At 54.2% G+C, this 27,932-nt stretch overlaps 1 protein-coding gene across 1 annotated transcript; it reads right to left on the reverse strand.

The window, feature by feature from the left end:
- Positions 1-1,595: 1,595 nt before the first annotated feature.
- Positions 1,596-27,821, reverse strand: LOC113406956 (neuritin-like protein). The gene is made up of 3 exons (XM_026653880.1): positions 27,761-27,821; positions 3,489-3,651; positions 1,596-1,884 (listed from the first exon to the last, which is right to left on the reverse strand). Exons 1-3 carry the CDS (start codon positions 27,819-27,821, stop codon positions 1,596-1,598), a joined length of 513 nt encoding a protein of 170 aa, XP_026509665.1.
- Between the last annotated feature and the right edge of the window lie 111 nt (positions 27,822-27,932).

A 27,932-nucleotide genomic window follows, 5' to 3' on the forward strand; every position in this document is an offset into this window, starting at 1 on the left:
TGGCAGCCACACACGTCACTGCAGGAGAGACAGGGAGTGAAATGTAAAAGTGTCTTTTAATATAAATATAGATACATCTGAGTGGGTCCAGGACAGAGACTATACGCACGGCCTCCAGAGACAGGCAGCCCCGACACTCACATGGGTTTGCGCGTTTAAGTCAACTAAAGAATATTTGTGTGGCAGTAAAACCCTGCCCCCCCCCAGCCCAGTGGTGTTAATTAAAGGGGGGGGTGTGCTCTGTGCCCTTGGTGCCCCAGGGCACACAGCTGGCCTCTAGGCAGCCACAGCCTGATCTGATGGACTCCCAAGAACAGCCTGACGCTAAGTGACACTATCTCCTGGGGACATTCCAGAGGCTCTGCAGGGCCCATTCCAATGGTTTAGGCCCTCTTGCGCCCAGCCTGGGCAGGGAGTTGTACCCGGATGCTGATCTCGCAGCAGTGGGAGCAGGCCTAGCATGGCATGCTGCCAGCAAGACAGCCAGCTTCCCCCAGGACCGGCCCTGCAGGTGCCAACCAATGCGGGACACCCAGACAGCCGGCCTGGGGGCCTCCTGGGAAACAGCGAGCAGAACTCCCCCTCCAGCTGTCAATGGGAGGGGCTGGCGTTGAGCAGTGCTGAAAGCCCAGGCGCACGCGACGGGCATGGATGCTGGTACCTTCCTAGATGGTGAGTGCAGGTCCCCTGCCGGGCTATGCCCACGGCCAGGGCAGCCCCAATGCCCACCTGCAAGTGCCAACAGCTGAGCCGAGCTGGGCAGGAGTCGGCTCTGTGCGGGGGTGCCCTGCCCCCTCACTGCCCATCGGCGTGGCCTGACCGGGGACGCAGCACCCAGCGCTTGTGGCAGCAGGCCAGGCCAGGCCTTCGGTGAAGCACAGCGAGGATGGGAGCAGAGCACACGGCAGAGGGCTGGGCCACGGCCAAGGGGAAGGAGCTGAGGGACGTCTCCCCTGGAGGCAGCAGCAGCTCCAGGGGGAAGGTTCCCAGGCTCGGCTTCCCCCACATCGCCACGTTCTGGCTTCTCGCAGGGACGGGGAGGCAGAGGAGCCCGCAGAGCTGTAGGGGTGGGATCGGGGCAGCTGGCCTGAGGAGTCATGGGCCGAACCTTTTTCCACAGATCCACCTTGGGCACTGAGACAGGCCCAGGTGGAAAGCAACTCCCTGGGGTGGGCGTGGGGGGCACAGGAGAGCTGCCGGTGCAGGCCAGGCCAAGGGAAGAGAGGCTGGGATCAGGCTGGCCTCTGCAGGGAGAGCTGTGCGCACAGGGCGATGGGAGAGGGGGAGCTCAGTCACCGTGGTCCAGATCTCCCTGGAATCGCAGGACCCCGGGGGCTCCAGCCTCATTCACCACATGGGACACGATGCCCCTGGCCCCAGGCTGTGCCAGGGGAACCCGGCCTCTGGCTGCCCCATAGCCCCGGGCTGGCTTGAAAGAGGCTGGAAACACCCCGTGGGCAGCAGGCTCTGGTGCCCACAGCTCCTGGCGCACGGGATTTACAGAGTAACCCTGATCTCTCTCGCAGTGCGGGCGCCCGGCCCTGCGAGAGTCTGTGCCGGGTGCCAGCAGAGGGTGCCTGGCCGCGGCTCCCTGGCTAGACGAAGGGCACCAGGAGTGATGTGAGCACCAGGAGCGGCAGGGCGGCCAGCAGGCTCGGCCGGGGGAGCCAGGCTGAGCCCCGCAGGGTCTCCTTGTTAGTCTCGTCCGCGGCCGAGCCCCGCACGCTGCCGGGCGGCCTGGCCCGCGCGCTGCACAGGTCGTGCAGGTTCCCTTGGAACTGGATCTTCCTGGACTCCTGGCGCAGCGACTCCCAGATGGCAGCAGCTTCATCGGGGCAGCGGGACAAGACCCTGTTGGCGCAGGTGTGAAAGTCGTCCCAGGACCTGGGCCGAGGAGAGGGAAGAGTCAGAGACAAAGGCCAGGAGGGTCCATGGCGATCAGGCCTTGTGATCTGTGTGTGACACCGACTGACAGGCCCCCATGTCTAGAGCCAGCCCAGGCCTGCTCCGCCCCACTCCAGCCCTGCCCCTAGCCAGCTTGGCCCTGCCCCACCCCGCCCCCCGCCAGCCTGCCCCCCGCCCCTAGCCCTGCCCTACCCCTAGCCAGCCTGGCCCCACTGTTCGTGATGGTTCTAGAGCATTTAGGCCTGTATTTGCCTGGAGATAGAATTTTGGGTTTGATTTTTAACATTCTTATACCCTCACTAACACGTAAACAAGGAACAAAGACACCGTGTGTTGCTTCTGCCCAGCCAGACGGGTTGTTAGTACAATGAGAAAAGATAAGAAATAAAGCTAAAGTGTTGCTGGGTTTGGTGGGAATTTAATATACGACTGCGTCGACTCCCATCTCAAGACAAGGGCAAGCAGCCAGTTGAGAGGGATAAGGGGGATGGATGGAGGAATAAGAAACACTAAAAAACCAGAGGAAAGGTGACCTCGACCAGTATACAACCTCCTTCCCTACCCATCCCAGGGGGTACAAAAGAGGTGGTGCCGAAGCCCCCAGATTCACAACCCTCCAAAGCGGAACATGGCCATAGATTGTAAGGGGTGGGACCGGGGTGAGCACTACAGGTATAATTAAGCCTGGTAAGAAGGGGGTGGGGGGGAGGGGGAGATATGAAAACCCTCTACCAGTGTGCTCGCTTGTTAACCCTGATAAACATCGCATTGCCTGCGCGTCCCACTCCGGCCTCCTGCTTCCATCTGCCTGACAAGAACCAAGGGAGGGCAGGGAAGCCCTGACACCCACCTCGTCCCTAGCCAGCCTGGCCCTGCCCCTAGCCAGCCTGGCCCCCACCCTGCCCTGCCCCTAGCCATCCTGATCCCCACCACCACCCTGTGCATAGCCAGTTCCTCCCTGCCCCGCCCCTAGCCAGCCTGGCCCCTCCCGGTCCATAACCAGCCTGGCCCCCGCCCCGCCCCTAGCCAGCCTGGCCCCCACCCTGCCCTGCCCCTAGCCAGCCTGGCCTTGCCCTGCCCCTCCCCTAGCCAGCCTGGCCCCCCCTGCCCTGCCCCTAGCCAGTCCCTCCCTGCCCCTAGTCAACCTGGCCCCACCCGGCCCCTAGCCAGCCTGGCAAGGTTGCTTGGGCTAGCGCAGATCTTCTAAAAAGAGCTGTCCAGCCTCCCTGTGCGGAGAGCCCCGTGCCCATGGCTAGTCCCCATCCCTGGCCGACGAGCAGGAGGAGACGTAGCCCTGTGCAGATCAGCCCTCCCGGACTCCACCTCCATGCACGGGCCAGCTGGCTCCTCCCGGCACCGGCTTCCCGCAGAGCGAGGCCCTGCCGTCCCCTGCCCCCACTGCTGACAGGACACACCCCAGGAGCCAGGCTGGGAACCTGCCCCCTTTCCCCTGGGCCCCTCGACCGGAGGTCCAAAGCGTTCTGCCGAGAGCGCCCGTGCTGTCCCCTTTGCCCCCCGGCCACAGCCTAAACCCCACTGGCTGGGGGGCAGCTGCTGGGAGACTGGGGCGCTGCTCCTCTCACCTGCAGACGGTGTCCAGCTCCTGCCCCTCCTGCCCACTGTCCTCCTGCTGCTTCTGGACACTCTGGGCCATGCTGTCCCCCAGGCTGATGAGGCATTCGGCAAAGCCCTTGTAGATGGTGTCACATCTCCTCCCAGCCGTGCTCACCGGATCCTCGGCCACAGCTGCACAGGGGACAAGAGTCACTGATTAGCCCCCTGCCCCAGCTCTCAGCCCTCACCGGGCAGGTCTGCAGCCCGGCCCCAGCTCCCCCAGGCCCCACACTGGGGCTTCTCTCTGCCCCCCCGCTCCCGGGACGCTCACTGTTCCTGCCTGTCAGAGTCCCATTCCCACGCCTGCATGTACAGGGACTATCCAGCCACATGGGGGGCAGGGCAGAGATATTGCCCCCGAGGGCAGAGCAGGGGGAAGAGCTGGCCCCCCCCCCCCCCCGTTGAATCCTGGGCTTGTAGAAGGGACACGGCACTCAATGCAACGCCCTCCTCATGCCTGAGGCCCGCACACCTCTCCCACGCTGGGGCCCGCTCCGGACCCTCCTGTCCCATAAGCCCGTGGGATGTTGCAGTGACTTCCACCCCAGCGGAGGCTGCATGGCAGCGGTGGGAGACCCCGCCACTGATCCCGAAGCAAAGCACTTTGGGCTGTGAGCTACAAGGGGATCTCACTGAACTGGGCGACAAAATGACAGAGGAAATTCAATACGGATAAGTGCAGAGACATGCACCTTGGAAAACATAATCCCAACGGTTCATACAGAATGACGGGGTCTAAATTAGCTGTTACCCCTCAAGGAACATCTTGGAGTCATTGTGGATAGTTCTCTGAAAACATCCGCTCAATGTGCAGCGGCAGTCAAAAAAGCAAACAGAATGTTGGAAACCATTAGGAAAAGGACAGATCAGATAGAAAATACCATAATACCACGATACGCCCACACCTATAAACTGTGTGCAGATGTGGTCACCCCATCTCAAAATAGATAGATTAGAATTGGAAAAGGTACAGAAAAGGGCAACAAAAATGATTAGGGGAATGGAACAGCTTCCGTACGAGGAGAGATTAATAAGACTGGGACTTTTCAGCTTGGAAAAGAGATGACTAAGAGGGGATATGAGAGAGGTCTATAAAATCATGACTGGTGTGGGCAGAATGCATAGGGAAGTGTTATTTACCCCTTCACACAAGACAAGAATCAGGGGTCACCCAATTAAATTAACAGGCAGCCGGTTTAAAACAAACAAAAGGAAGGACTTCTTCATACAACGCACAGTCAACCTGTGGAACTCATTGCCAGGGGATGTTGTGAAAGCCAGAAGTATAACTGGGTTCAAAAAAGAATTAGCCAAGTTCATGGAAGACAGGTCCATCAATGGCTATTAGCCAAGATGGTCAGGGACACAACCCTGTGCTGTGGGTGCCCCTAGGCCTCTGACTGCCGGATGCTGGGAGGAGAAAGGGAGGCACCAAGACGCCCTGGAGACGGGTACTCCTGTGTAGCCTCCATGCCCCGAGCAGGGGGCAGTTTGCTGGGCAGGGGGCGCTGGCTCTGTTGACCACCTCCGTCCGCGTCACGCTCCAGCCCTGGCATCCGCGGGAGCAGCTGGAGCTGCAGATAACACCCCACCCACGCGTAGCTGTCTGTGTCTGGGGTTTGCATTCGCTCCCCAAGCCTCCTTCCGGGGCAACGAGCGGAGCCCAAAGCTGCCGAGCTCAGGGACGTCTCCCCATTCAGCTTCCCATGGCAAGGGGGCTCCTGGCATGGGCGAGGCGCCCGCGGCAGGTGGCTGGAAAGTTCCCCTCAGGGCCCCCATTGCTCTGGGCAACCTGGAGAGGGAGGCATGGCAGTTAGTTGCCTTTATCCTGCGTGGTCCCTCCCAGCCCTACACTTGGGCTGGGGCGCTGGCAGCAGCTGCAGTGGGCAAAGCGGTGCTCCAAAGGGGTTGCAAGAAGCCAGGAGTGGGCTCCCCACGGGCCTGGCCCATGTCCCACGCGCTGGAGCCTGGTCCTGCAGGGAAAGTCCAGGCACAGCATCCCTCAGGCTAGAGAAGGGGCTGGGACCGGCTGGGACGAACGAGATGGGGAATGCTTTACTGCTGGGCACAGACCGACCCTGTGGCTCGGTCCCAGGCTGCCTCGTGTTGACCTGAAGTGCTGGCTGGTTGTGGCTACAGCCCGGAGGCCTGGCCTGATCGGATCCTGGTGCCTCATGCAAATGCAGGGCATTGTGGGAGTCCTGCAGTGTCCCTCCTGTGCACGCAGCTGGGAGCAGGAATGCCAGCCGCGAGGTACTGCATCGCGCCGTGATGCGAGGACCAACGGAGCTGCGCCACAGGGAGGAGGCCGGCCTCCGCATCCCTGTTGTGAGCAGCTCCTGGGAAGTGCCTGGCAGGCTGCTACGCGAGTCTGCGAAGCTCTGCCCAGGCACCGGCAGAAGCAGCACCTTGACAGGGCTGTCCCTCCCACAGGGAGGGGAGCGGGACAATCTCAGAATTCTTTATTAAAGCAACAAAGTTGGGTTAATGACAGACAAGCCAGGGGCAGGGGGCAACCCCCCCAGGACTCCCAGTGCCCGGCCCCACAGAACCTTCCAGGATGCCTTATGGGATCTTGCAGGATAAGGCGGATTTAACCTTCACCATCAGCCAGAGGGCAGAGCCTGGCACAGCATCGCTCTGCCGATGCTGGAGGAGGGGGGGCATCTGACCACCTGGGGCCCTCTCCTAGTCGTCTGGGATGTGGCACCTTCCCTAACCCCCTGCGTGCCCACTCCCGGCCCGGCTCACTGGCCCAGCAAATGCCACGCAGTGCCATGCCAAGGCAGATGCCCACGGGCCACTCTCCAGCGCAGGTATAGGGGACACATGGGCCCGAGGCGGTGATAACTGCCTTGGCTGGTGCGGGCACTGCCATGGTCTGTGGCAAATCTCCCCACCTTTGGTACCAGCTGAGCAAGACGCTGTACTGTCAGCATGAGGTCTCTGCTCCCAGTCTTGGCCCGCCTGCAACGGGGCTAATCGAGGGGTGCGGGCTGAGCGATCCCAGGCCTCACACACTCACTAGTGCCAAGGGACACTGGCAGTGCCACTCCCTGGGGCAGGGCAGTACCCCACCCCCTCCATTCCCAGGACCCCTGAGGCTCTGCAAATGGTTGAGATCAACTCAGGAGGAGAAAGCAACAGAACTAAATCGGCGGCACTTGGTTAACCAGTGATGGAGGGCGGGGTGAGAACAGCCTAGGAACACCTGGGGTGGGGGCACCACACGGGGGAGAGGGATTTGTTGGGGGGCTATGGGAGTGGGGCTGAAACGAGCAAAGGAAAACATAGGCTGTCAGGGAGCAGTCCCTGGCAGAAGCTCTGCTGGGCTGGGAGACAGTCTCCACAGGACAGGGGACACCCTGGAGACACCATGCTGCAAGGAGCTGCCCGAGGGGTGGAGCAGGCATCTGCTCTCGCTCTTCCCTGCTCGAGTTTCTAGCATTTTATATGTAAAGGCCATTTCTGTCCAAAGCTGAGATCACGTGACTCCAGCTGCTGCTACCCTAGGGCAGAGCCCTGCGTGGGACTACGTTTTTAATCCTGCTCCCATCCTGCCCCGCAATACCCACCCGCTCTGCGTTGGTTCTTGCATTTTTATCCCACTCCCACCGGCAAAAACTGCAGCTCCCCCAAATCCCCCGAGAGAGCCAGATTCTCCCATGCTACTAAAAACACAATAGTCAGTTAATAGATTATCGATATAAACGGAATTCAGACAATTTTTACCACTAAAAGAATAAACAAATTTTGCCTAAACCATGTACAAAAATACTTTAACTCCTGTTATAATAGACATCAAAGCTCTTTCTATCCCTCACTTAAATTTAAGTATTAAAACCTTTATTTAAAAATTAAAACACAAAACAAAAAAACTTGCTTTGCGTTGCTGAAGTTCGATCTATGACAAACTGCTGTGGTGTGTATATCCCACGGAACGTCAAAACAAACTGCACTACAATTTTGCCTTAAAAGGTGCAGATTTTTGTTAATGGTTATAAAAATTAAGTTATTTAAAAAAAAAAACTGGGAATTTTTAAACTGCTGTGACATTCCCCAGGCTACAGTCTGGGCTGATGGACAGTTGTGACCCCTCAATTCCCCAACCTGGGGTCTTTTACCCTGCTTTGCTGAGAGCAATCACTCCTGGTCTCCAGCATGTCAGTCACTCCCAACTATACTGTCTGAGTGCTGTGGCCAACCCACTCCTGAATTATATGGCAGGGCAACACCAGCAAACTCCCAGTCCCAGACTTTCCCCCAACAATGTGCATCTTGTACTGCCCAGCACCCTCCTGGACAATACAAGCTCATAGAAAGGCTGTCATTTCATTAATAGAAAATTATATGCATAAACCTTGTTATCTCAAATGGAGTTTCACAAACACTTCAATCCAAACACACACTGGTTTAGATAAAACACAGATAGATGTTAAGCGGTTACAAGTAAAGAAGCATAAAAATCAGGATTGGTTATAAGAAAATAAAAAGATAAAACGTATCTAATACCTAACTTAACAAGCTAAATGAATTCAAAGCAAAGGTTTCTCTCACCACATGCTCTAGTAGTCTTACTGGTTGGAAACCTTTCAGCCAAGACCCCTCCCCCAGTTCAGTGTTAATTTTCTTGTCCTTCAGGTGTTGTTGATGCCATGAGCAGAGAGAAAGGGAGGAGCATTTTGGGGCATCTGTTCCCTTTTTACAGCTCTCTCTTTGAGAATCTCTCCAGCTGAGGTTCAGGAGACAGAAGGTCTGAAGGGATGGGAACCTCCAGCTTTTTCTTTGCCAAAATGTACATTTCTCACTCACACCCTTTTTCCTGCCAAAGAACGGCCACTTAACCAGACAATACTCCATCTTTGATTTTGTGGACACCTGGCTGAGGTGTCAGTTTGCCTTTGAGGCACTGGTTTATGCTTGCTTTTCTAAACTTGGAACATGTCTCAGTAATATCATACAGTAGAATCTTACAACTTAATGTTGCCACACATTTTACCAGGACAATAATGATCAGCAAATTATGAGTTTTCAAATGATACCTCACTTTGGACTTTGTACAAAATCCATTATAGTTTTGTAAAAAGGGTGAGCATAGGAACACAGACAGTCACAACCGCTTAAGCACCGTTTCTAGAACTTTGAAATATTCCATTCAAGTTATTTATGTCAGGATTATTATTGCTTTTTGACAAACATTTAACAGGAAAACTGATCACTGAACTAGGTTTTTGATAGAAATAAATTTTAAAAAGAGGCTCAAACTAAGCGATCGATTATAAGGTCAACTTAAAGAGCAGATGTACTTGCACTTGCATTTTGTTTTCCCACAAAATATCACAGTCTGTGGGGTGTTTTGTCCACTCAATCCTGCCTGCAACAAAGTACATTTTACCCGCTCCTGCTATTATGGCAGTGGGTCCTGCGGGCCCCCAGTCCCGCTGCAGGACTCTACCCTAGGACAAGGGCCAGACTGCTCTCTGCTTGTGGTCCCTGGGAGAGATGCGCTTCACCCCCATAGGACAGATCATCACTGCCCCATTCCCATGCAAACCCGCCAGGGCCAGCAAGAGCCCTGAATTCAACAACAGCTTCCGAGCCAGCTGCTGCCACATACCCGCAGGACCCGAGCCCCAGCTGCGGAGCAAGCAGCCCAAATTACAAGGAAGTTGTATTAAATGTCCTAGACACAAGGAGATTAACCACTGGTGGGGGAGGGGGAAGCTGTTTTCCTGATCGTGGTGATGTCAGTCAGGGGGTGGGGCTCCCACAGTGGCACCTAGGCCGTGCCCACTTCCAGGTAGCAGCGTGGAGAGGGGGACAGGGATTCCCAGAGCCTGAGGGCTAGCCTCTCCCACACCGGTTCTCTACACAGTAACCCCAGCGGTGTCCCTTTAACAGCAGGCAGAGCCCCCCCCCATCATGGCCAGATGCAGCGCTGGAGAATCAGGGTGGGATGTGGTGGCTGGCAGGCAGCCTCCCCATGGCGAAGGCGGCAGGAGGCGCTCAGCGGGGAGGCGCTCTCTGCACATCCCCCTGCAGCAAGCAAGGCAGGAGAGCGAGCAGGCAGCCCCAGGGTAAGGCTCGCCGGCCCTGCGCTTGCTTTGGAGCTCTGCGCCGACGAGAAGGAAGTTGATGAATATTTTAAGGACGCTGGCCTGATTGAGCCTGATCAAACACATCAATAGCCACCCCCGCAGCCCAGCTCCTCCACACGGGCAGGGCTGCCGAGAGCAGCCGGGCTGGAGTCCCCAGAGCCCGCTGGGAAGCGAGCACAAGGGAACTGGCCAGAGAAGAGGGCAGAAAGCAGATCATTAGCTGGGGGATGCGGCCAGCCCCTGCTTTGGGAACAGGCTGCATGTTCCTCTGGGGCAGCCTGCCAGGGAGGCACTAGGGTCAGGCTGGCAGCTTGCCAGCGGGCGACCCATGTAAAATCGGATCCACGTCCCCACAACCTTAATATTTGCTTAGGCTCCTCTGCTGGCGCTAGCCGGCTGGTGGCCGGGGCTGCCTGTCAGTCATTCAGCTCTGCCCATGCACCTGTGACTAGCCAGAGCAGACTGGGGAGGCCAGGGTCCATATGTCCCTCCCCATAGGGCTGCAATGCAGCTTGCCCCGCAGCCCGGGGTCACCAATGAGCTCAGACACTCCTATGGGGCTGGGCACCGGGCCAGCCTTAGGGACAGGCCATCAGGGTGATCACCCTGGCTGCCAGCTTGGGCTGGGGTCTTTTGCGTTCAACCACTTGGGGACAGCAAATATTTTCCAGCAAAACACCAGGGGCCGGCCCTGCTGGCCACCCAGCACACACCCCAAGCCTCCCCACGAACTCATCTGACACGGGTCACGAACAGACTCCAGGTCTCCCGAGTCCCACTCCGGTGCTGTAACCACTTGCCCACGCTCCCTTTCCAGCCTGGCTGCCTGCAGCCCACGTGCCTAGCGTCTGAGCCAGGCAGAACCCCTGGGACCATCCAGCCCGGCCCCCCGGGTAACGCCTGCTAACTAGAGCAGAGTTTTCCGAAAGAGATCCAGCCCTGATTCCATAACGGTCACTGACGCCAATGCACCACTGCTCAAAGTCAGCCCGACTTCCAGCGTCCGTGTTACACCCTGGTCTGCTCCCCACACTGAGCTCCAGCTCCCAGCGCCCCTGCAGGTGCCCCCCGCCCCTCCCCAAGAGGGCACACAGGCCCTTCCAGGAAGCGGCTGGGCTGGCAGCTCTCACAGATGCACTTCCTCAGCTCCTCAGCCAAGCCAGCGCCTTGCGTCAAACCTCCTGGGGCTCAGGGCAGCATGTAAACAGGGCCTTGCATCAGCGGCCTCTGGGGGGCCGGCAATGACACAGCATGTGCTCTGCTCGGGCATCTAGGGCCATGCTCCCCTCCGCCATTCTTTGCATCGGTCACGGCTGAAGATGTGAGGAAGATTCTCAAACCTGAGCCATTCTTTCTGGCTGACAAATCTAAGGAACCGTCCCAGATTGAGGGGTCATTAGAGGAGGTTTTGGAACAAATTGATGAACTAAACCAGGGGTCGGCAACCTTTCAGAAGTGGTGTGCCGAGTCTTCATTTAGTCACTCTAATTTAAGGTGTCACGTGCCAGTAATACATTTTAACCTTTTTAGAAGGTCTCTTTCTATAAGTCTATAATATAGAACTAAACTGTTGTTGTATGTAAAGTAAATACGGTTTTAAAAATGTTTAAGAAGCTTCATTTAAAATTAAATTAAAATGCAGAGCCCCCCGGACCGGTGGCCAGGACCCAGGCAGTGTGAGTGCCACTGAAAATCAGCTCGCGTGCTGCCTTTGGCATGTGTGCCATAGGTTGCCTACCCCTGAACTAAACAGTGATAAGTCACCAGGACCAGATGGTATTCACTCAAGAGTTCTGAAGGAACCCAAATGTGAAACTGCAGAACTACTAACTGTAGTCTGTAACCTGTCACTTAAATCAGCTTCTGTACCAGAGGACTGGAGAATAGCTAACATGACACCAACTTTTACAAAAGGCTCCAGAGGTGATCCCAGCAATTACAGGCTGGTAAACCGAATTTCAGTACCAGGGAAATTGGTTGAAACTATAGTAAGGAAAGAATTACTGGAGAAGAGTCAACATGTTTTTTTGCAAAGGGAAATCATGCCTCACCAATCTACTAGAATTCTTTGAGGGGTTCAAACTTGTGGACGAGGGGGATCCAATGGATATCATGTACATAGATTTTCAAAAAGCCTTTGATAAGCTCCCTCACCCTCTTAAGCAAAGTAAGCTGTCATGGGATAAGAGGGAAGATCCTCGCATGGTTAAAAAAGATAGGAAACAAAGGGTAGGAATAAATGGTCTGTTTTCAGAATGGAGAGAGGTAAGTAGTGGTGTCCCCTGGGGGTCTGTACTGGGAGCAGTACTATTCAACATATTCATAAATGATCTGGAAAAAGGGGTGAACAGTGAGGCAAAGTTTGCAGATGATACAAAACTACTCAAGATAACATAAGTCGAAAGCTGACTGCAAAGAGTTACAGAGGGATCTCACAAAACTGGGTGACTGGGCAACAAAATGGCAGATGAAATTCAATGTTGATAAATGCAAAGTAACGCACATTGGAAAACATAATCCCAACTATACATACAAAATGATGGGATCTAAATTAGCTGTTACCACTCAAGAAAGATCTTGGAGTCATCATGGATAGTTCTCTGAAAACATCCACTCCATGTGCAGCGGCAGCCAAAAAAGCGAACAGAATGTTAGGAACCATTAGGAAAAGGATAGATAAGAAGACAGAAAATATCATAATGCCACTGTATAAATCCACAGTATGCCCACACCTTGAACACTGCGTGCAGATGTGGTCGCCCCATCTCAAAAAAGATACATTGGAATTGGAATTGGTATAGAAAAGGGCAACAAAAATTATTAGGGGTATGGAACTGATTCCACATGAGGAGAGATTAATAAGACTGGGACTTTTAAGCTTGGAAAAGACTAAGGGGGGATATGATAGAGGTCTATAAAATCATGACTGGTGTGGAGACAGTAAATAAGGAAGTGTTATTTACTCCTTCTCATAACACAACACAAGAACTAGAGGTCACCAAATGAAATTAATAGCTAGTAGGCTTAAAAGAAACAAAGGGAAGTATTTCTTCGCACAGTGCACAGTCAACCTGTGGAACTCATTGCCAGGAGATGGTGTGAAGGCCAAGACTATAACAGGGTTCAAAAAAGAACTAGATAAATTCATGGAGGATAGGTCCATCAATGGCTATTAGCCAGAATGGGCAAGGATGATGTCCCCAGCCTCTGTTTGCCAGAAGCTGGGAATGGGCGACAGGGGATGGATCACTTGTTGATTCCCTGTTCTGTTCATTCCCTCGGGGCACCTGGCACCGGCCGCTGTCAGAAGACAGGATACTGGGCTAGATGGACCTTTGGTCTGACCCAGTGTGGCCGTTCTTATGTTCACTCTAACCTCACAGCAGCTGGGAGTGGAGGGCCTGGCTTAGGGGAAGCAAGGCAGAGACCCTTGAGCAGCTCAGCCAAACAGCAGTAAGGGGGAGTCAGTTCAGGCCAGCATGGCTGTGAAAGGTGCTAGTGCCACAGAGGGACAGGCCTGGTGCCAGGGCACAGGGCTAGGAGCCAGGGCAGGCTAGGGAAGGTCCAGAGCCAATAGCAGCGGCTATTTCCCAGCTGGGAGAGAGAAACACCACGGTTTTGGGAGGGGTAGGAGCCGCGCCACACTCCAGAAGAGGAACAATCCTACACTAGCCCCTGGGAAGGGCCTGATGGGACCCAACGAGCCCGTCCACTCCAAGTTCTCACTTGGCCTGGGCATCAGCCCTGGAGGTGCCCGCTCCATGGGGCTAGGAGCCCTGGGAGGCAGGAATGCAGGCTAAGGGCAGCTGGCAGCCCAGGCTTGGCTCTGGGGAGGTTTCCAGGGGGCACGACGGGAGCTGCCCTCTGTCTAGCACCCTTTGATATCCCAGCCATTGGACGCGGCTGACCCTGCCCACGCTGGCAGACCAGCGGATCCTAGCAGCGCTTGGAGTAGGGGTGGTAGCAGCTGTGCTCCCCCCCCCCTCAGGCAAAGGCAGCCCAGGGGGTTCGTGGCAGAAACAGCGTCAGCCGGGAAATGATTCACCCACCAGCTCAGCCAGCAGGGGCGAATCCTTCAGGGAACCAACAGGCTGATGCGCCCAGGGCCGACAGCCGCCCGGCCCACAGCACCTGTGCAAGGGGAGGGAGCAGGTGAGCTACAGCTGGCACCTTGCGCGGCAGAGTCAATGCAGAGCCCCCCTGCCGGGCGCACCCACCCTGGGAGTGTGGCTGGGGGTGGGCATCCGCTAGATGAGACAGCGTGCTGAGAGTAACGCCCCTGCGCCCCGCCCGGCCGGGCAGCACACGCCCCCACTCACGGGCCTCGCCCGGCAGCGCCCAAGTGCCACTTTTAAATGTCACACGTGCATGGCTTGGCGGCAGGTCAATTAGCCAGAATATTTCCACAGCCCCTTGGCTCGGAAGAGCTTGGAACATCTCTGGGGTGCCAGCAGCAGCCGTGCTCCATGGTGGCTGTACAGCCCAGGGCCCCTGCCAGAGGGGACCTCACCCCATCACGGAGCCAGCTGGAGCCCCCTGCGGCGTGAGGGAGAGTTCCTTAGCTAGCCAGGACACTCACGTGGCTGCGTTTTCAGGCCTCAGGTGCTGGGCGCCCTGGGTCCCCTCTCCGCCCCACTCGGAAAACCTGCACCAGAGGCAGATCAGAGGCCCTCTCAGCTGTGCTCTGCTGTCCCCACCCACACCGTCCCCCGATTCCCTGCTCTGCGGGGCCCTGGGATCCCTTCCCAGCCAGCAGCATTCAACGCGGTCAACACCCCAGCTGTGAACCCACCTGGGAAGTACGTTAACCTGAAAGTGGCGGGGAGGGGCTGCAGTTTTATGAAACTTAAAGTGACTTTTCCAAACAGCACAGACTGGCCCCTGCAGGTTCAGCTCCCGATTCGTCCTCCCGAGAGGAAAGGACTCGGGGTCTCCCGTTGCAGGGCTTCCTCCCACCGCTGTTGGAACGGAAAGCAAAGTCTCGGGGCCTTCCTCCACAAAGCACTTGGCAGAGCGGGAATCGCCCGCCACTGCCAGCCACCTCGGGGCAGAGCAGACAAAGCCGGCCCCGCAGTTTCAGGCAGGAAAGGAGGGGGAACGTAGGGAGGCAGAATGGAATCAATCCAACTGGACCGTGGCCAGGATACTGGATTAACACCTGGACTCTTAAGTGCCTGCGGATTTATAACAATCTCACAGCTCCTCCAAGACCCCCTCCCACTGCAGAACAGCGCCTCCTAGAGCTGCAACGGGGCACAAAGGGCAGCACCGAATCAGCTACACCAGTGCCTGCCGCTGTCCTTCGCTCTCCAAGCCGAGGACTGACCTCTGAACAATGCAAAGACAAAAGGGGGCGAACAGAGAACCCAAAGGGCCTAGCGGGTGCCTACAGAGAGATGTGGAACGTTTTCTCCAGCGTGGCACTGTCCCGGTCTGGGACACAGAGTTCCCAGAGGCCAGACACAAACGTTCCACAGCCACCAGCGGCTCACACCTGCTGTACCACCGGGATCACGTTCTTGGCCTGCCATTACCCGCAGTGCGTATGGAGGCGCCCAGATCTGGCCGAGCCCACCCCAGTGGCAGTGGGATGCCAGAGCGTCCCCTTTCATCGGCGGCCAGGGAAGGGCTGGGGATGGGGATCTGGTTCGAGAAGAGGGGAAAAGCTGCCATGAAGTACCATCAGGGTAACTAACGAGAGGACAGCAGGGGCCTGTCACATGGCACTGCCCCGGGAGGGCTGAGAGCTGCGGACGATGCTGTCACTTCCATCGCGTGCCCCCGGACCCTCCTGGGGAGAGTGAACAGACACCCAGCCAAAGGGCACTCATGCAGGAACAGGGTCCCAGGTCACCTGCAAATGGATGGCAGGTGGCACGGAAATCCACACCGGGATTTCACTGCCAGATGGAGCGCGCCCTCTGCACACTCCTGGGGGAAGGAGAGGAGTTGAAGGCAGCTCCTCCAGCCCGGCAGAGATCCTGGAGAAGCACCCAGCTCTTAGGCTACAGCACACCTACATTCTGCCCTGCGGCTGTGCTGAATGAACGGCTGGGCTCGGCTACCAGAAGCAGACACTCAAAGCGCAGGCAGGGGCTGTTAAAGGAGCTGGGGAAGTAGGGGAGCGTCTGTAACCTACAGGGCAGGTCCGAGGTGGGAAGCCCTAGAGAACTGGATCCTTGATCACCACAACCCTCCTCTGCTTTCCCCATCTTGTCTGGGCTGGGCTGAGAGGGGCAGTGACCTCCCAGCCCCGCAGCCCCCCTCCCTGGGGCCGTCCTGAGCACCCAGCGGGAACGTTCCCTGCAGCGGGGTCTGGAGCACTGACTGCTGCGCAGGTCCAGCCCTGCCAGATGCCAGCCTAAGCCAGAGGAGACAGGGCCCTGCAAAGCCGGAGTGAAGCCCCTCCCCTGGCCTTGCCGTTAATTAGGCAAATGGGAGCCAAATATCACTCCAAGGACTCGCCACTCGACCAGCCGGGATAAAGGATCCAAGAATAACCCTTGGGATGAGCCTGCCCAGCTGTCACGAGAGCGCCCAAGCCAGGCCTGCGCCCCCTGCTACCAGCCGGGACCCCAGACACGTGCCCAGTTCCAAGTGGGACTGCTGCCCATGGACACGTGGGAGGAACCTGCTGTGCGGGGGGAAGGGGGAGCTAGCAGTGGATGAACCCCAGTCTAGGCCACGCTCAGACGTGGCTCGGAGAGGTTCATCTCCCAGGGGCGCTCCGTGGCACAGCTCTGCCCCACTCCTCTCTCAGGGCTTGCGGGGGAGGCCAGAGGGTGACTGGGCCACAGGAAATTCCCAGACAGACGCACAGATGGTGGCAGGACGGAGAGTCCTTATCGGGGACGCATGGCACAACCTCACTTACCCTCACCCGGGCCCTGGCAAACCCGCCATGCCGAGCGAAGCTTCTGACCTTCAAAACGGCCGACCGGGCTACGGGCTGGAGATGCCCAGGCAGACACGCAAACCGCCTTACCCGTGTCCTCGTGCAACACCAGAGGGGCCCAGAATGAAAACAGCTGTCGCTGATTCTTCGAGACTTTTTCCAGGTTCTCACGGTGTGAGCAGCCCTCCAGAGCATTGCCACGACTAGACCTGGCATCTGAAAGGCTGAACACTAGGGACAGGGGCGTATTTCATTTGGTGAATGGAAATGAACTATCGGAAGAGTTCGAAGGGAAGTGATGAGAAAAGCCAGGGGCTCGAGGTGCCTCCTGGTAAGAAGTGAATTACAGAACTGCTGGGAAGCCTAGAGGGGAAGGAACGGGCGGAGCCATTGGAGGGAGAGGCAAGTGCAGGGAATCACCTGGCTGTTGGAAAGTGGGGGGCAGAGAGTGGAGTTGTGAACCACAAGAGGGGTTTGGTTTGTTAGGGTCTGGAAGGTGGCCAGGAATCTGACAGTGCCGTTCTACACAAACCTGGCTGGACAGTCACTCGCTGGCCTTCGGCACCAGGTTCACCAGGGAGCTATTTCAGCCGAACCGCAGTCAGTGTGAATGCTGCGATCAAACAGCCAATCAGCATCTAGTGATTACCAAGAATGCATCAGCCTCAGCCTGGCTGAAGTGGAAGGGAGTGGTAGGAAACAGAGGACGAAATAGACCGAGCCAGTGAGAGCAGCTCATTCCTAGAAGGCAAAATGTGGTCACCTCCAGGAGTCACCATGGAGCAGGAGTGAAAGGATCCACGCTCACCCCAGTCTGCTAAAATTAGGCTTTTTGGCTCCTCCAAGATCAAATGTGCCTTGGACTGAATCTTTGCTACTGAAGTGAAAACAGAATATGGATGAGTTTGATGACCCTGCAAGTGAGATTTTCAAGGCCGTCATCAAAACGTGTCCCTGAGACGTTGGCCTTTGCTCCAAGCCTTCAAGTGGCTCTCCAGCATCAGTGTGTTTCAGGAGGTCTGTGCGCTTTTCACCCCCAAAATGGCAAAGATCAATTGGCGGCTGCGCGGGCAAAAGTGAAAACAAAGATTTGAACTGGATGACACAGTTGGGGCCTTTTATTCTAAAAGCAACTTTAAAGCACCACCCAAAGAGCGAGACAGAGAAACGCCTCAAGCACTCTGTCCTGGACATCCTCCTCCGGCACCTCTGCACTCACTACTCAATGCTGTGAGAAACTGGGGGGAAAATTAAAAGCAAACGGAAAGAATCAACATTGCCATTAACGCACAAGGGCTGGCTGAAGCTGGGAAGTGACGCAGTGATGGCTACTGGCATCCCATGCAGAGAAAACGACATTCCTACGTAACGCTGTTGATTCTGCAACTGAAAACATGCTGATGATACCAGTCAGGAATGCAGAGAACAGTCTGGCCGTGAAGCCTTTGCCGTTTGCTCAGATGGTGAAAATAAAGCAAGAGACGTAAACCCTTCATGGGCAGACATCCGGGGGCTCACCACCCTGCTTAAACCTCACTGAGAAAGCAACAACTGCTGGCCATCCTAAAAGTGCATTGTGAGAGGTCAAGGGGAGTCTGAAGTCACCATCAGCCTTATGGTTGGTTGACTGAAAAGGTGGCGGGCTGGATGCCCCAGCTTCCCAAAGAGGCTTGCTGGACCTCTCCGGAAGACTCTCCACCTGCGTCCAGGTGTCTCCATCAGCAGGTCACACTGAACATGAGGGTGATGCTGATCCAGACAGCTGAGAGAAAGCTAATGCTGTGCCAATATTAGGTCTGACATCGATCCTGGTCAGCTGATATGGGACTTGATTAATATAGAATGAAAGGAGGGTGATTATTAGTGCCAATCAACATGGATTTATGGAAAATAGATCCTGCCAAATTAACTTGATATTTCTCTTATGACATTAGAAGTTTGGTTGACAAAGGCAATAGGGTTGGTGTAATATATTTAGAGAAGGTGTTTGACTTGATACTATATGACATTCTGATTAAACTAGACCGATATAAAATTCACATGGCCCACATTAAATGGATTAAAATCTGGCTGACTGATCGGTCTCAAACTGTAACTGTAAATGGGGAATTGTCATCGAGCGGGTGTGCTTCCAGTGGGGTCGTGCAGAGATCGGTTCTTGCCCCTATGCGACTTAACATTTTTATCACTGATAATGTTTGCAGATGACACAAACATTGGGGGAGTGGGAAATAATGAAGAGGACAGGTCCCGGATACAGAGCATTCTGGATCACTGGGTAAACTGAGCACAAGCAAACAATGCGCATTTTAATATGGCTAAATGTAAACGTACATCTAGGAACAAAGAACGCCAGCCAGATCTGACAGAGATGTGGGGGTGGATAATCAGCTGAATGTTAGCCCCAGTGCGACGCTCTGGCCAAAAGAGCAAATGCCACCCTGGGATGCATCAGCAGGATACAGAGGTAGAGCTGTTATTTACCTCTGTATCTGGCATTGGTATGACTGCAGCTGGAACCCTGTGTCCAGCTCTGGTGCCGAACACCTGAAGAAGGATGTTGATAAACTGAAGAGGGTTCAGAGAAGAGCCATGGAAATAATTAAAGGGTTGGAAAACCTGCCCTAGAGGGATAGGCTCAAGGAGCTCCATCTGTTTAGCTTAACAAAGACATGGGGTGACTCGATCACAGTTTTATGTACCCACTTGGGGAATAAAGATGTAATCAAGGGCTCTTCAGTCTAGCAGAGAACGGTCTAACATGAGCCAATGGCTGGAAGTTGAAGCTAGACAAATTCACACTGGAGAGAAGGTGTCAGTTTTTAAGGGTGAGAGTAATTAACCACTGGAACAATTTACCGGGGGTCGTGGTGGATTCTCCAGCACTGACAATTTTAAAATCAAGCTTGGATGTTTCTCTAACGGATCTGCTCTAGGAATGATTGTGGGCAGGTCTCTGGCCTGGGCTCTACAGGAGGTCAGACTAGCTGATCACAATGGTCCCTGCTGGCCTTGGAATCTCTGAATCTATAAAAACCAAGGACCGGACAGAGAGGCACTAGAGTCACAAAAGGAACTGAGGGAGGTTTCAGAGGGACAGGGCAGATCACGAGCTGCTACAGCCACTGTGGAAAACTGACTCCATCTAACTACCAATAAAGACCAGGAGCCACACAAGGGGAGAAACCAAAAAGTGACTGAGAAAAGCTGTGGAATCTTTCCCTTGCTTAACCCACCTGACTGAGCCCAAACACAAGGGGCACCGGGGAACCCAGAACAGGAAGAAGAGGCTGAAACTCTGCTCAGTTCCTTCCGTGTCCCCAGCGTTTACAGGGAAAGATCCAGGTTTGCACCCGCACCCGTCCACGCAGCCCACTGCGTCAGAACGGCAGCAGAGCATGGGAGTAGAGTCATGGGAAGCAGCACCAAAAGTCCATCCAGAATTGTTTGAGGTTTTAGCCCTGACCCTTCCTCTCCAGCCAGCTTAGAGTCAACGGAGCAGCTTTTAGCACATCCAGACCGGCTCCGTCTCAACCTCCTAACCGGTGGGATGCTGGCAAAGGCATTAAGGTGGGAAAACTGGCAGCACCTTAGGGCAGGTACAAGAGAATGGGAGGAAGCTAACCAGTAGCAGCTGGGGACTTGCAGGGTCTTGACGTTTCCAAGGCGGACGACAGGTGCCTTTCAGTCTCTGAGGAATAAGCCTGCTTAGAACGTGGCTCGCAGCCTGGGTGCCGGGTTTCAGCCCCGAGACACTTCTGGGGGGCGGTTCTGGGTTCTCCCTCACCCAATTAAAACAGGTTGGGGAAAGTCACAGCAAACCTGATGGGAAAGAGGGAATGGAGCTGTGCACCGGGGTGGGGTGATCAGGAGGGGAAAGGGAGATGGGGCAGTGAACGGGGGGGGAATCAGGAGAGGGAGAGGTGCTGACTTTTCCCTCTACAACAAAATCGCAATGGAAAATCTGCTCAGAGTTCAGGTGACCAAAGCCAGGTTTTGACAGCGCCCCAGGGAGCTGGATTCAGAAAAAGCTACCAAACCTGAGCTGGGTCCCCGTGGGCACCACAGCTCGCTGCCCGGCAGCGAGGCACAGGCTGGGCTATTGAGATCTTGGCGCTCCGTGAGCAAGACACTTAAACAAGCCACAAAAACAGAGTCCCTCTGCAAACCGTCACTAGCTGCTTCCCCTCGTCTCTGCTGTCCTGGGGACCAGCCAGCCCCGAACCCCACCTGCCCTACCCGTGTGTCCCATTCACGAAGAGCCCCTAATGCTGCCACGCTTCTCTTATCCCAAGCAAAGCCAAGCCCTGGATGATTCCCAGAGGAAGGAAAGCTCCAGCAAAGTCCTGCCTCATTCAGCACAAAGTCAGCGACCCAGGGGCACAGACCCCAACCCCCCCACCCCACTGCATGGGGCCTTTCCACAGGCACAGAGGGGGAAATCACACATTGGCTCCCAACAAGTGTTGTTTTTATTCATCTAAACAATCACACACACACACCCACCAAGAAAAAGATCAGGAGCATGCGGAGATCTTTCCCCAGGGGGTGTGAAGTTGTCCTAGCCAGCCCTCGTCTCCACCTGGCTGGACAGAACGGTTCAGCCCTCGGCCCCAGAAAGGCTGCTGGGGCGCAAGGCCAGGACGGGGACAAAGGAAGCCAGGCGCATGAGATCTGGAGCCCGGGGGCACACAGCAGCTGAGCAGGGTAGAGGGCTCTGGAGCCGGCTGCGTGTTCGGTCCGGGGAGCTGCCTTAGGGCAGGCAGGGCCCGAATGAGGCACAGACCAGGACACACCTCAGCAGAAGCAGCATATTTGTCAGAAATCCCAAGCCACTGCCATGCCCTAGGCGAGGGGCTCACACTGGTTAACCCTCATGCCAAGACAGCCATCTTGTCCTGCCCCATGATCGGACGTCAGCACATCCTCTGCTCCTGCCTCTCTCCTCTGCCTGCAAACTGACCCCAAACCCAGTCGGCACCGGGTCTGCCCCATAGCCACGTCCCTGCTGAGGGCGGGAAAGCGCCTCCTCAGGGAGCCGCTGGGCTGCCCAGGGGTGCTCTCCTGGACATGCAAAACAAACCAGACTGCACGCTAGACTCTCCGCCTGCCCTGGGGTAACTCAATCCTAGCTCCACCCTGGCCCACAAAGGAGACTCCGCAGAGCAAAACAGCTCAGGCCTTTCACACTTCCAGAGAACATTGGTGGCCAAGTGGCCATCTTCCCTCGATGCTCGGGAAGGTGACTTCTCTCACCCAGGCCAGCCAGCTGGCCCCAAGCCTCTCAGGGAAAGCTCGGGAGTTTGCACCCACCTTGTGTTTAAAGGAGTCTCAGGAAATCACGACTTGCATGGGAAGGGCATGAAGCAAAAGGCACTGGGGTGGAGAGTGGCCACATGCCCTAGGGAAAGCGACCAGGAGATTACTGGTCGTCAGAACTCTCGTTTGGACCAAGCTACAGCAGCACAGCGACGGGAGCGCGAGGGAGCAGACGGCTGGGAGGGGGGTTCAGGGAGATGATCCCAAGGCCAGAAGGGACCATTGTGATCTAATCTGACCTCACGTACAGCACAGGCCAGAAACCTGCCCCAAAATCATCCCTAGAGCAGATCCTTTAGAGAAACAGCCCATATTGATGGAAAAATTGTCACCGATGGAGAATCCACCACGGCCCTTGGTAAGTTGTTCCAATAGTGAATTACTCTCACCGTTAAAAATGTACCTTCTTTCCAGGCTGAATGTGTCTAGCTTCAACTTCCAGCCATTGGATCGTGTTAGACCTTCCTCTGCTGGACTGAAGAGCCAGTATTAACTATTGGCTCCCCGTGTAGGTACTTACAAACTGGGACCAAGTCACTTCTCTTTGCTAAGCTAGATAGATGGAGTTCCTTGACTATCACGACAAGGCAGGTTTCTGATCCTTTAATCATTCTCGTGGCTCTTCTCTGACCCCTCTCCAATTGATCAACATCCTTCTTCAGCTGGTTGGCACCAGAACGGGACACAGAATTCTAGCAGCGGTTGCACCCGTGCCAAACACAGAGGTAAAATCTCTCTGCTCCCCCTCAGCCATCCCATTTATCCATCCCACGGTCACATGAGTCCTTTCGGCCACAGGGTCACACTTGGAGCACATGTTCAGCTGATCATCCACCACAACCCCCAAATGTTTTTCAAAAAGTCACTACTTCCCAGGATAGACTTCCCCATTCTGTAAATATGGCTACATTCTTTGATCTTAAATGTATAAATTTACATTTAGCCACATGAATATCTCATTGAAAGGTGACAGGGCCAGAAAGAGTTAATTAACTCACGGACTGACCTGACCTATGGCCGAACCTTAAGGACTGGTTAGGAAGATAGGTAAATGAATAGAGCTTTGAAATGCAAGTCTGTATTGTTAGAGATAGAAGGGTAGATGTTTGCTCAGGGCCTGTGATGTAAGCAAACAAGTCTTATCTAGTTCTATAGTTTTAATTCAAAGATCAAAAAAGGAATATTAACATTTAGGAAGACACCTGAGTGAAATCGTATTATTGTCTCTATGTCTCTTTGAAGGTTGTGGTAACCTGTATCTGAACTGTTTAATGGATAAATTACCCTGTGCTAATTGCCAGGATGTTTGGGAGAAGGAGAATTAAGCCTATTGTTTTCTCAGGCAGAAAGGCTGCTGGAAATGTATAAGAACCCTGGGACATGATCCTACTTCATCTCAGATCTGCTTTGGGTTTCAAGAGGGGGAAAACCTTAAGCCACAAAGATTGAGATCCCCAGTCACTGACTGGAGCCACCCTGAATATGGACATTGGACTATAACCTATGGACTATTTCTAAAAGGACTTTTGGCAACTACAAGCTCACCTCTGCTATGTATCTAAACCTCAAGAATTGAATTCAAGTCTGTATGTATATTGATCTTTTAACCAACACTCTCTCTCTTTTCTTTTTTAATAAATTTTAGTTTAGTTAATAAGAATTGGCTCTAAGCGTGTATTTTGGGTAAGAGCTAAATTATAATTGAGCCTGGGTATGTGGCTGATCCTTTAGGATTGGAAGAACCTTTTCTTTTATATGATGAAGTAAGATTTTCAGTAATCATCATCATCATATCTGACATGTGTGTCTGGATGGAGGCCTGAGGCTGGGCACTTTAAGGGAACTGCGTTGTTTGAACTTCTGAGTAACCAGTGAGGTACTACAGAAGCTGTTTTGTGCTGGCTTGGTAAACCTAAGTATTGGAATAACCACCAGCGTTTGGGGTTTGTCTGCCCCGTTTTGTTTGCAGTTCACCCTGATTGAGTGACCTCAGCTGGCTCCCATGGCAGCACCGTCACACCACATGAAAACACATGTTGTTTGCTTGCATCCAGCTTATCAAGCAATCCACATCTCTCTGTATCAGCAACCTGCCCTCTTCATTGTTTACCACAGCCCCAATTTTTGTGTCATCTGCAAATTTTATCAGTGCTGATTTTATGTTTTCTTCCAGATCATTAATAAACATTTTAAATAGCATAGGGCTAAGAAGTGGTCTCTTTAGGATCCTCCTAGAAACACACCCACTTGATGATGATTTCCCATTTACAATTACATTTTGAGACCTTTCAGTCAGCCAAATTTTAATACATTTAATGTGGGCCATGTTAATTTTATGTTGTTCTAGTTTTTTAATCAAAAATCCCTTTGCTTCCCTTATCAATTTTCTACAATTCCTAACTTCTGACATATTCATTATCATCATCAACTTCCCTTTTCTTGCATTTGTTATATATGATTTTTTTCCCCATAGCTGTCTTCACTTCCCCTCTAAACCACATCAGTTTAACGAATATGGTCTTATTCCTTGATTGTGGCTTTTGGGGCATCTAGTAAAGTATTCTTAAACCATTCCCAATGATCATTCACATTTTTTTCTGATTAAATTCTTCCTCTCAGCTGATTTGGCTCATAAATTGTTTTCAGCCCTGTAATTTGAGCTTTTTAAAGCACCAAGTATGTATTTTATATATATCATTCATCTGGACTTTATTCTATTTGTGCATTATAAATGTGATCAAGTCATGATCACATGCACCTAAGCTACCATTAATTTTTAGTTCTGTGATCAGTTTCTCTTTATCTGTCAAGAAGAAGATTACTATAGAATTCCCCTGTGCTGGATGCAACACTTTTTGAGTTAGGAAATTGTCATCTATCATATTTAGAAATTCCAAGGATATTTTAGTACTGGCCGCATGAGACCTCCAGCGTGCGTCACTCAGATCAAAGTGGTCCATGATCATGCAGCATCTTTTCCTACACATTGTAGATAGGTGCGTAAGGAGATGGTCATCCTGCTCCTTAGTGTGTTATGGGCATCTGCAGCAGACACCAAATACCCCATCTTGTGCTTTATCTGTTAGCACATTGATCCATAAGCATTCAAGATAATTTTCTTCTGAGTTATCAGTGACTCGGAAACAGGTAATGCCATTTTGGACAGAGTGCCACTCCCCTTCCCCTTGGCACACTCGATCCTTCCACTGATTTTAATATTCCAATCACGGGACTCATTCCCCCGGGTTACAGCAGTACCAACTAGATCAAAGTTATGCTAATAAATGAGCAATTCCAATTCCTCTTGTTTGTTATCCTGGCTCCCAGCATTGGTGGGAAGGGAGAAATCAACACACAAAGAAACCTGAATACAACCACACCAATAGGAGGCAGAAGCAGGCAATTGTCAAGTCAAGGATTTATTTGTGTTCATGAGTTGGGCGGCCAAGAGCCCGGGGACCCCCTCGAACACACACAAGTTACGTTCCAGCTCACCTGACCATTGCTGAATGAATTAGGACATGCCGTTTGCCTCGGTCTGCAGCTCTGAGATGTTTCCTGTGTCAGGAACCTCGCTGGTAAGTTACCTGGTCCAGCAGAGAGGGCAAACAGAGTGCCAGAGTAGGAGAAGCTGCCCAAGGCTCTCCCTGCCCCTTAATCCCACCCTCCTCCCTAGCTCTGGCCAGGAATGGCCACCTGATAAACGTGGTATTTTTATTTGTATTTTTAATATGCTTACCAGGAATAAGACCTGAATGTCCAACAAATAATCCACCCGTAATAAGATCTACTTATCGTCATGCAAAGCAATCTTCCCACAGACCAGACCTGCAGCCTCTCAGGCCTCCTGCATTACGCAGCCCCTTCAGTAGGGCAAAGCAAAGCCTGCCATTCCTCTCAAAGCAGGGAGAGCGCCCGTCAGGAGCCGACAACATTCCCACTGGGGGAACAATAAATCCATCTCCTTCCTGGGCCAAACTTTACAAAGAGAACCTCCAACAACTAAACTCTGGCCTTTTAGTGGGCCCTTTCCTACAAGCCTCCTCTGGGAATAGGAGCTGGGCCATTGGGGTTACAGGGACCTGTGAAGGAGGTTTGGGCCCTTTCCCCTCTGGATAAAGGAGGCCCTGAAATAAACAAGAAATAATGGACAGAGGCGAGGTGCACACAGCGGGGAACTGTTGCATCTTTTTACATTAGAAACCCCCCGTTTTCCCGGGAGAAGTGGAAGGCGGACGTCAGAAATACCAAGGAAGGAAAACCAGGTTCATTGAGAGGGGAAGGGATTTTTCATTCAGTCTGTTTTGAGCTTCTTGTTCTGGTTAATGTCCACGTAACCCCAATCCCCAGCCCAACGTTTGGGTTAAAGCCACAACCTCACGCTGCCCCTTCAGTTAAGGGCTGAGAAAGCTCCTTGTCCAGCCCTCCAAGGAAAGTCAGGTGGCCTCTAATTTAGTTGTAGCCATGTCGGTTCCAGGATATTAGAGACAAGGTGGGGGAGGTAATCTCTCTTATTGGACCAACCGCTCTTAGTGTCGCTCGGAAGCTTGTCTCTCTCACCCACTGAAGTTGGTCCAATAAAAGACAGTACCTCGCCCACCTCGTCTCCAACGCAGGAAAAATAACCCATCAAATATCAGCCTTTATTTCTCCAGCAGAAAAAGCAGAAAGGGACAAGCGCAGGTTCCCCATCCAGGGCCGCCATGGAAAGGGGCAGTGTCAGGCTAGCCTGGAAGCTCCTAGAGGGGCAGGGACTGTAGGGTGACCAGATGTCTCGATTTTATAGGGACAGTCCCGATTTTTGGGTCTTTTTCTTATATAGGCTTCTATTACCCCCCGCCCCGTCCCGATTTTTCACATTTGCTGTCTGGTCACCCTAAGGGACTGTCCCTTTCCCACTTGGTACAGCGCCTAGCGCAATGGGGTGCTGACCCTTTGGGCCTCTGGGCTCTGCTGGCTTCAGAAGTGTAAAGTGTTCTGAAGTCCAAGGGGAAAGTGTTGTTACAAGGCACGTTTCAACCCAGACTCTGCAGTGTTGGGCTAGAGGTGTGGTTCTCAACCCCGGGTACACACACCCCTGGGGTACTCAGCGGGCTTCCAGGGGTACATCAACTCAGCTAGAGATTTGCCTAGTTTTACAACAGTCTCCTTAAAAAGCCCTAGCAAAGTCAGTACAAACTATAATTTCATACAGAGGATGATGGCTTGTTCCTACTGCTCTGTCCCGCGCACTGCGATGTACGTAGGACAGTTCTATTCCAATTGATTTATTTGAGAACTCTATGGTAGCAATGAGAGAGTCCGCACTTCTCCAGCAAGTGTGGCTGTGACACTTCTGTACTTTTATTTAGGTCTGATTTTGTGAGCGAGTCGTTTGGAAGCGAGGTGGAACTTGGGGGTCCGCAGGACAAATCCAACTCCTGCAAGGGGGGCAGTCGTCTGGAAAGGTTGGGAGCCACTGGGCTAGAGCATAAGCTCCGGGCAGACAACCGAGGGGCCGCCTGCCACTGCCCCGGCTGGGAGAAACCCGCCCGGGGTGCTGGGACTCCAGAGGGGACGGACCATGCTGGGAGGCGGCATCAGACCAGGGTCACCCCAGCGCCGGGGCGGGGCCGCGGGGGAGCAGAGTGACCGGGAAGCCCCCAGAGCCTGGTTTCTCCGGCGCTAAGAGCAGCGAGCTCCGGAGCCCGACACGAGCCAGGTGCAAAGCCCGGCGCGCTCGGATCCGATCAAAGCCGCGAGTCGGTTACGGGGAAGCGAGGAAATTCCCCGCTCGCAGCCCCCCAGCCCGGCCCGGAGACCCCGCGGGGAGACCAGTCCTGTGCCCCCGGCAGCGGGCAGCGGTCCCCCGAGGGGTCCCCCCGGTACGCCCAGCCCAGCCCCACGCCCGGGGGGCCCCGCCGGAGCCAGCACCGACCCGGGGACTCACCCACGTGCAGCAACAGCATCGTCCCGAGCCAAGCGGGCAGCTTCCAGCGGCCGCAGCCCATGGTGCCCCGGACCCCGCCCGCCCGCTGCCGCCCCGTGCGCCCGCTCCCAGCAGCCGGCAGCCTCCACTGAGCGCCCCCGGCGGGTCCCCTCCCCGGGCAAGCCGGAGCGCC

This window comes from Terrapene carolina, unplaced genomic scaffold (assembly GCF_002925995.2).
Source record: "Terrapene carolina triunguis isolate 2854851 unplaced genomic scaffold, T_m_triunguis-2.0 Scaffold166, whole genome shotgun sequence".
NCBI classification, from domain to species: domain Eukaryota; kingdom Metazoa; phylum Chordata; order Testudines; family Emydidae; genus Terrapene; species Terrapene triunguis.

Excerpts from the sequence above, each read along its gene's own strand:
- LOC113406956 (XM_026653880.1), bottom strand. The coding sequence starts at position 27,821 with ATGGGCTGCGGCCGCTGGAAGCTGCCCGCTTGGCTCGGGACGATGCTG. Across the intron at positions 3,652-27,760 it reads GATGCTGTTGCTGCACGTGG|CTGTGGCCGAGGATCCGGTG; the intron begins GTGAGTCCCCGG and ends TCCCCTGTGCAG. Across the intron at positions 1,885-3,488 it reads GAGCTGGACACCGTCTGCAG|GTCCTGGGACGACTTTCACA; the intron begins GTGAGAGGAGCA and ends TCCTCGGCCCAG.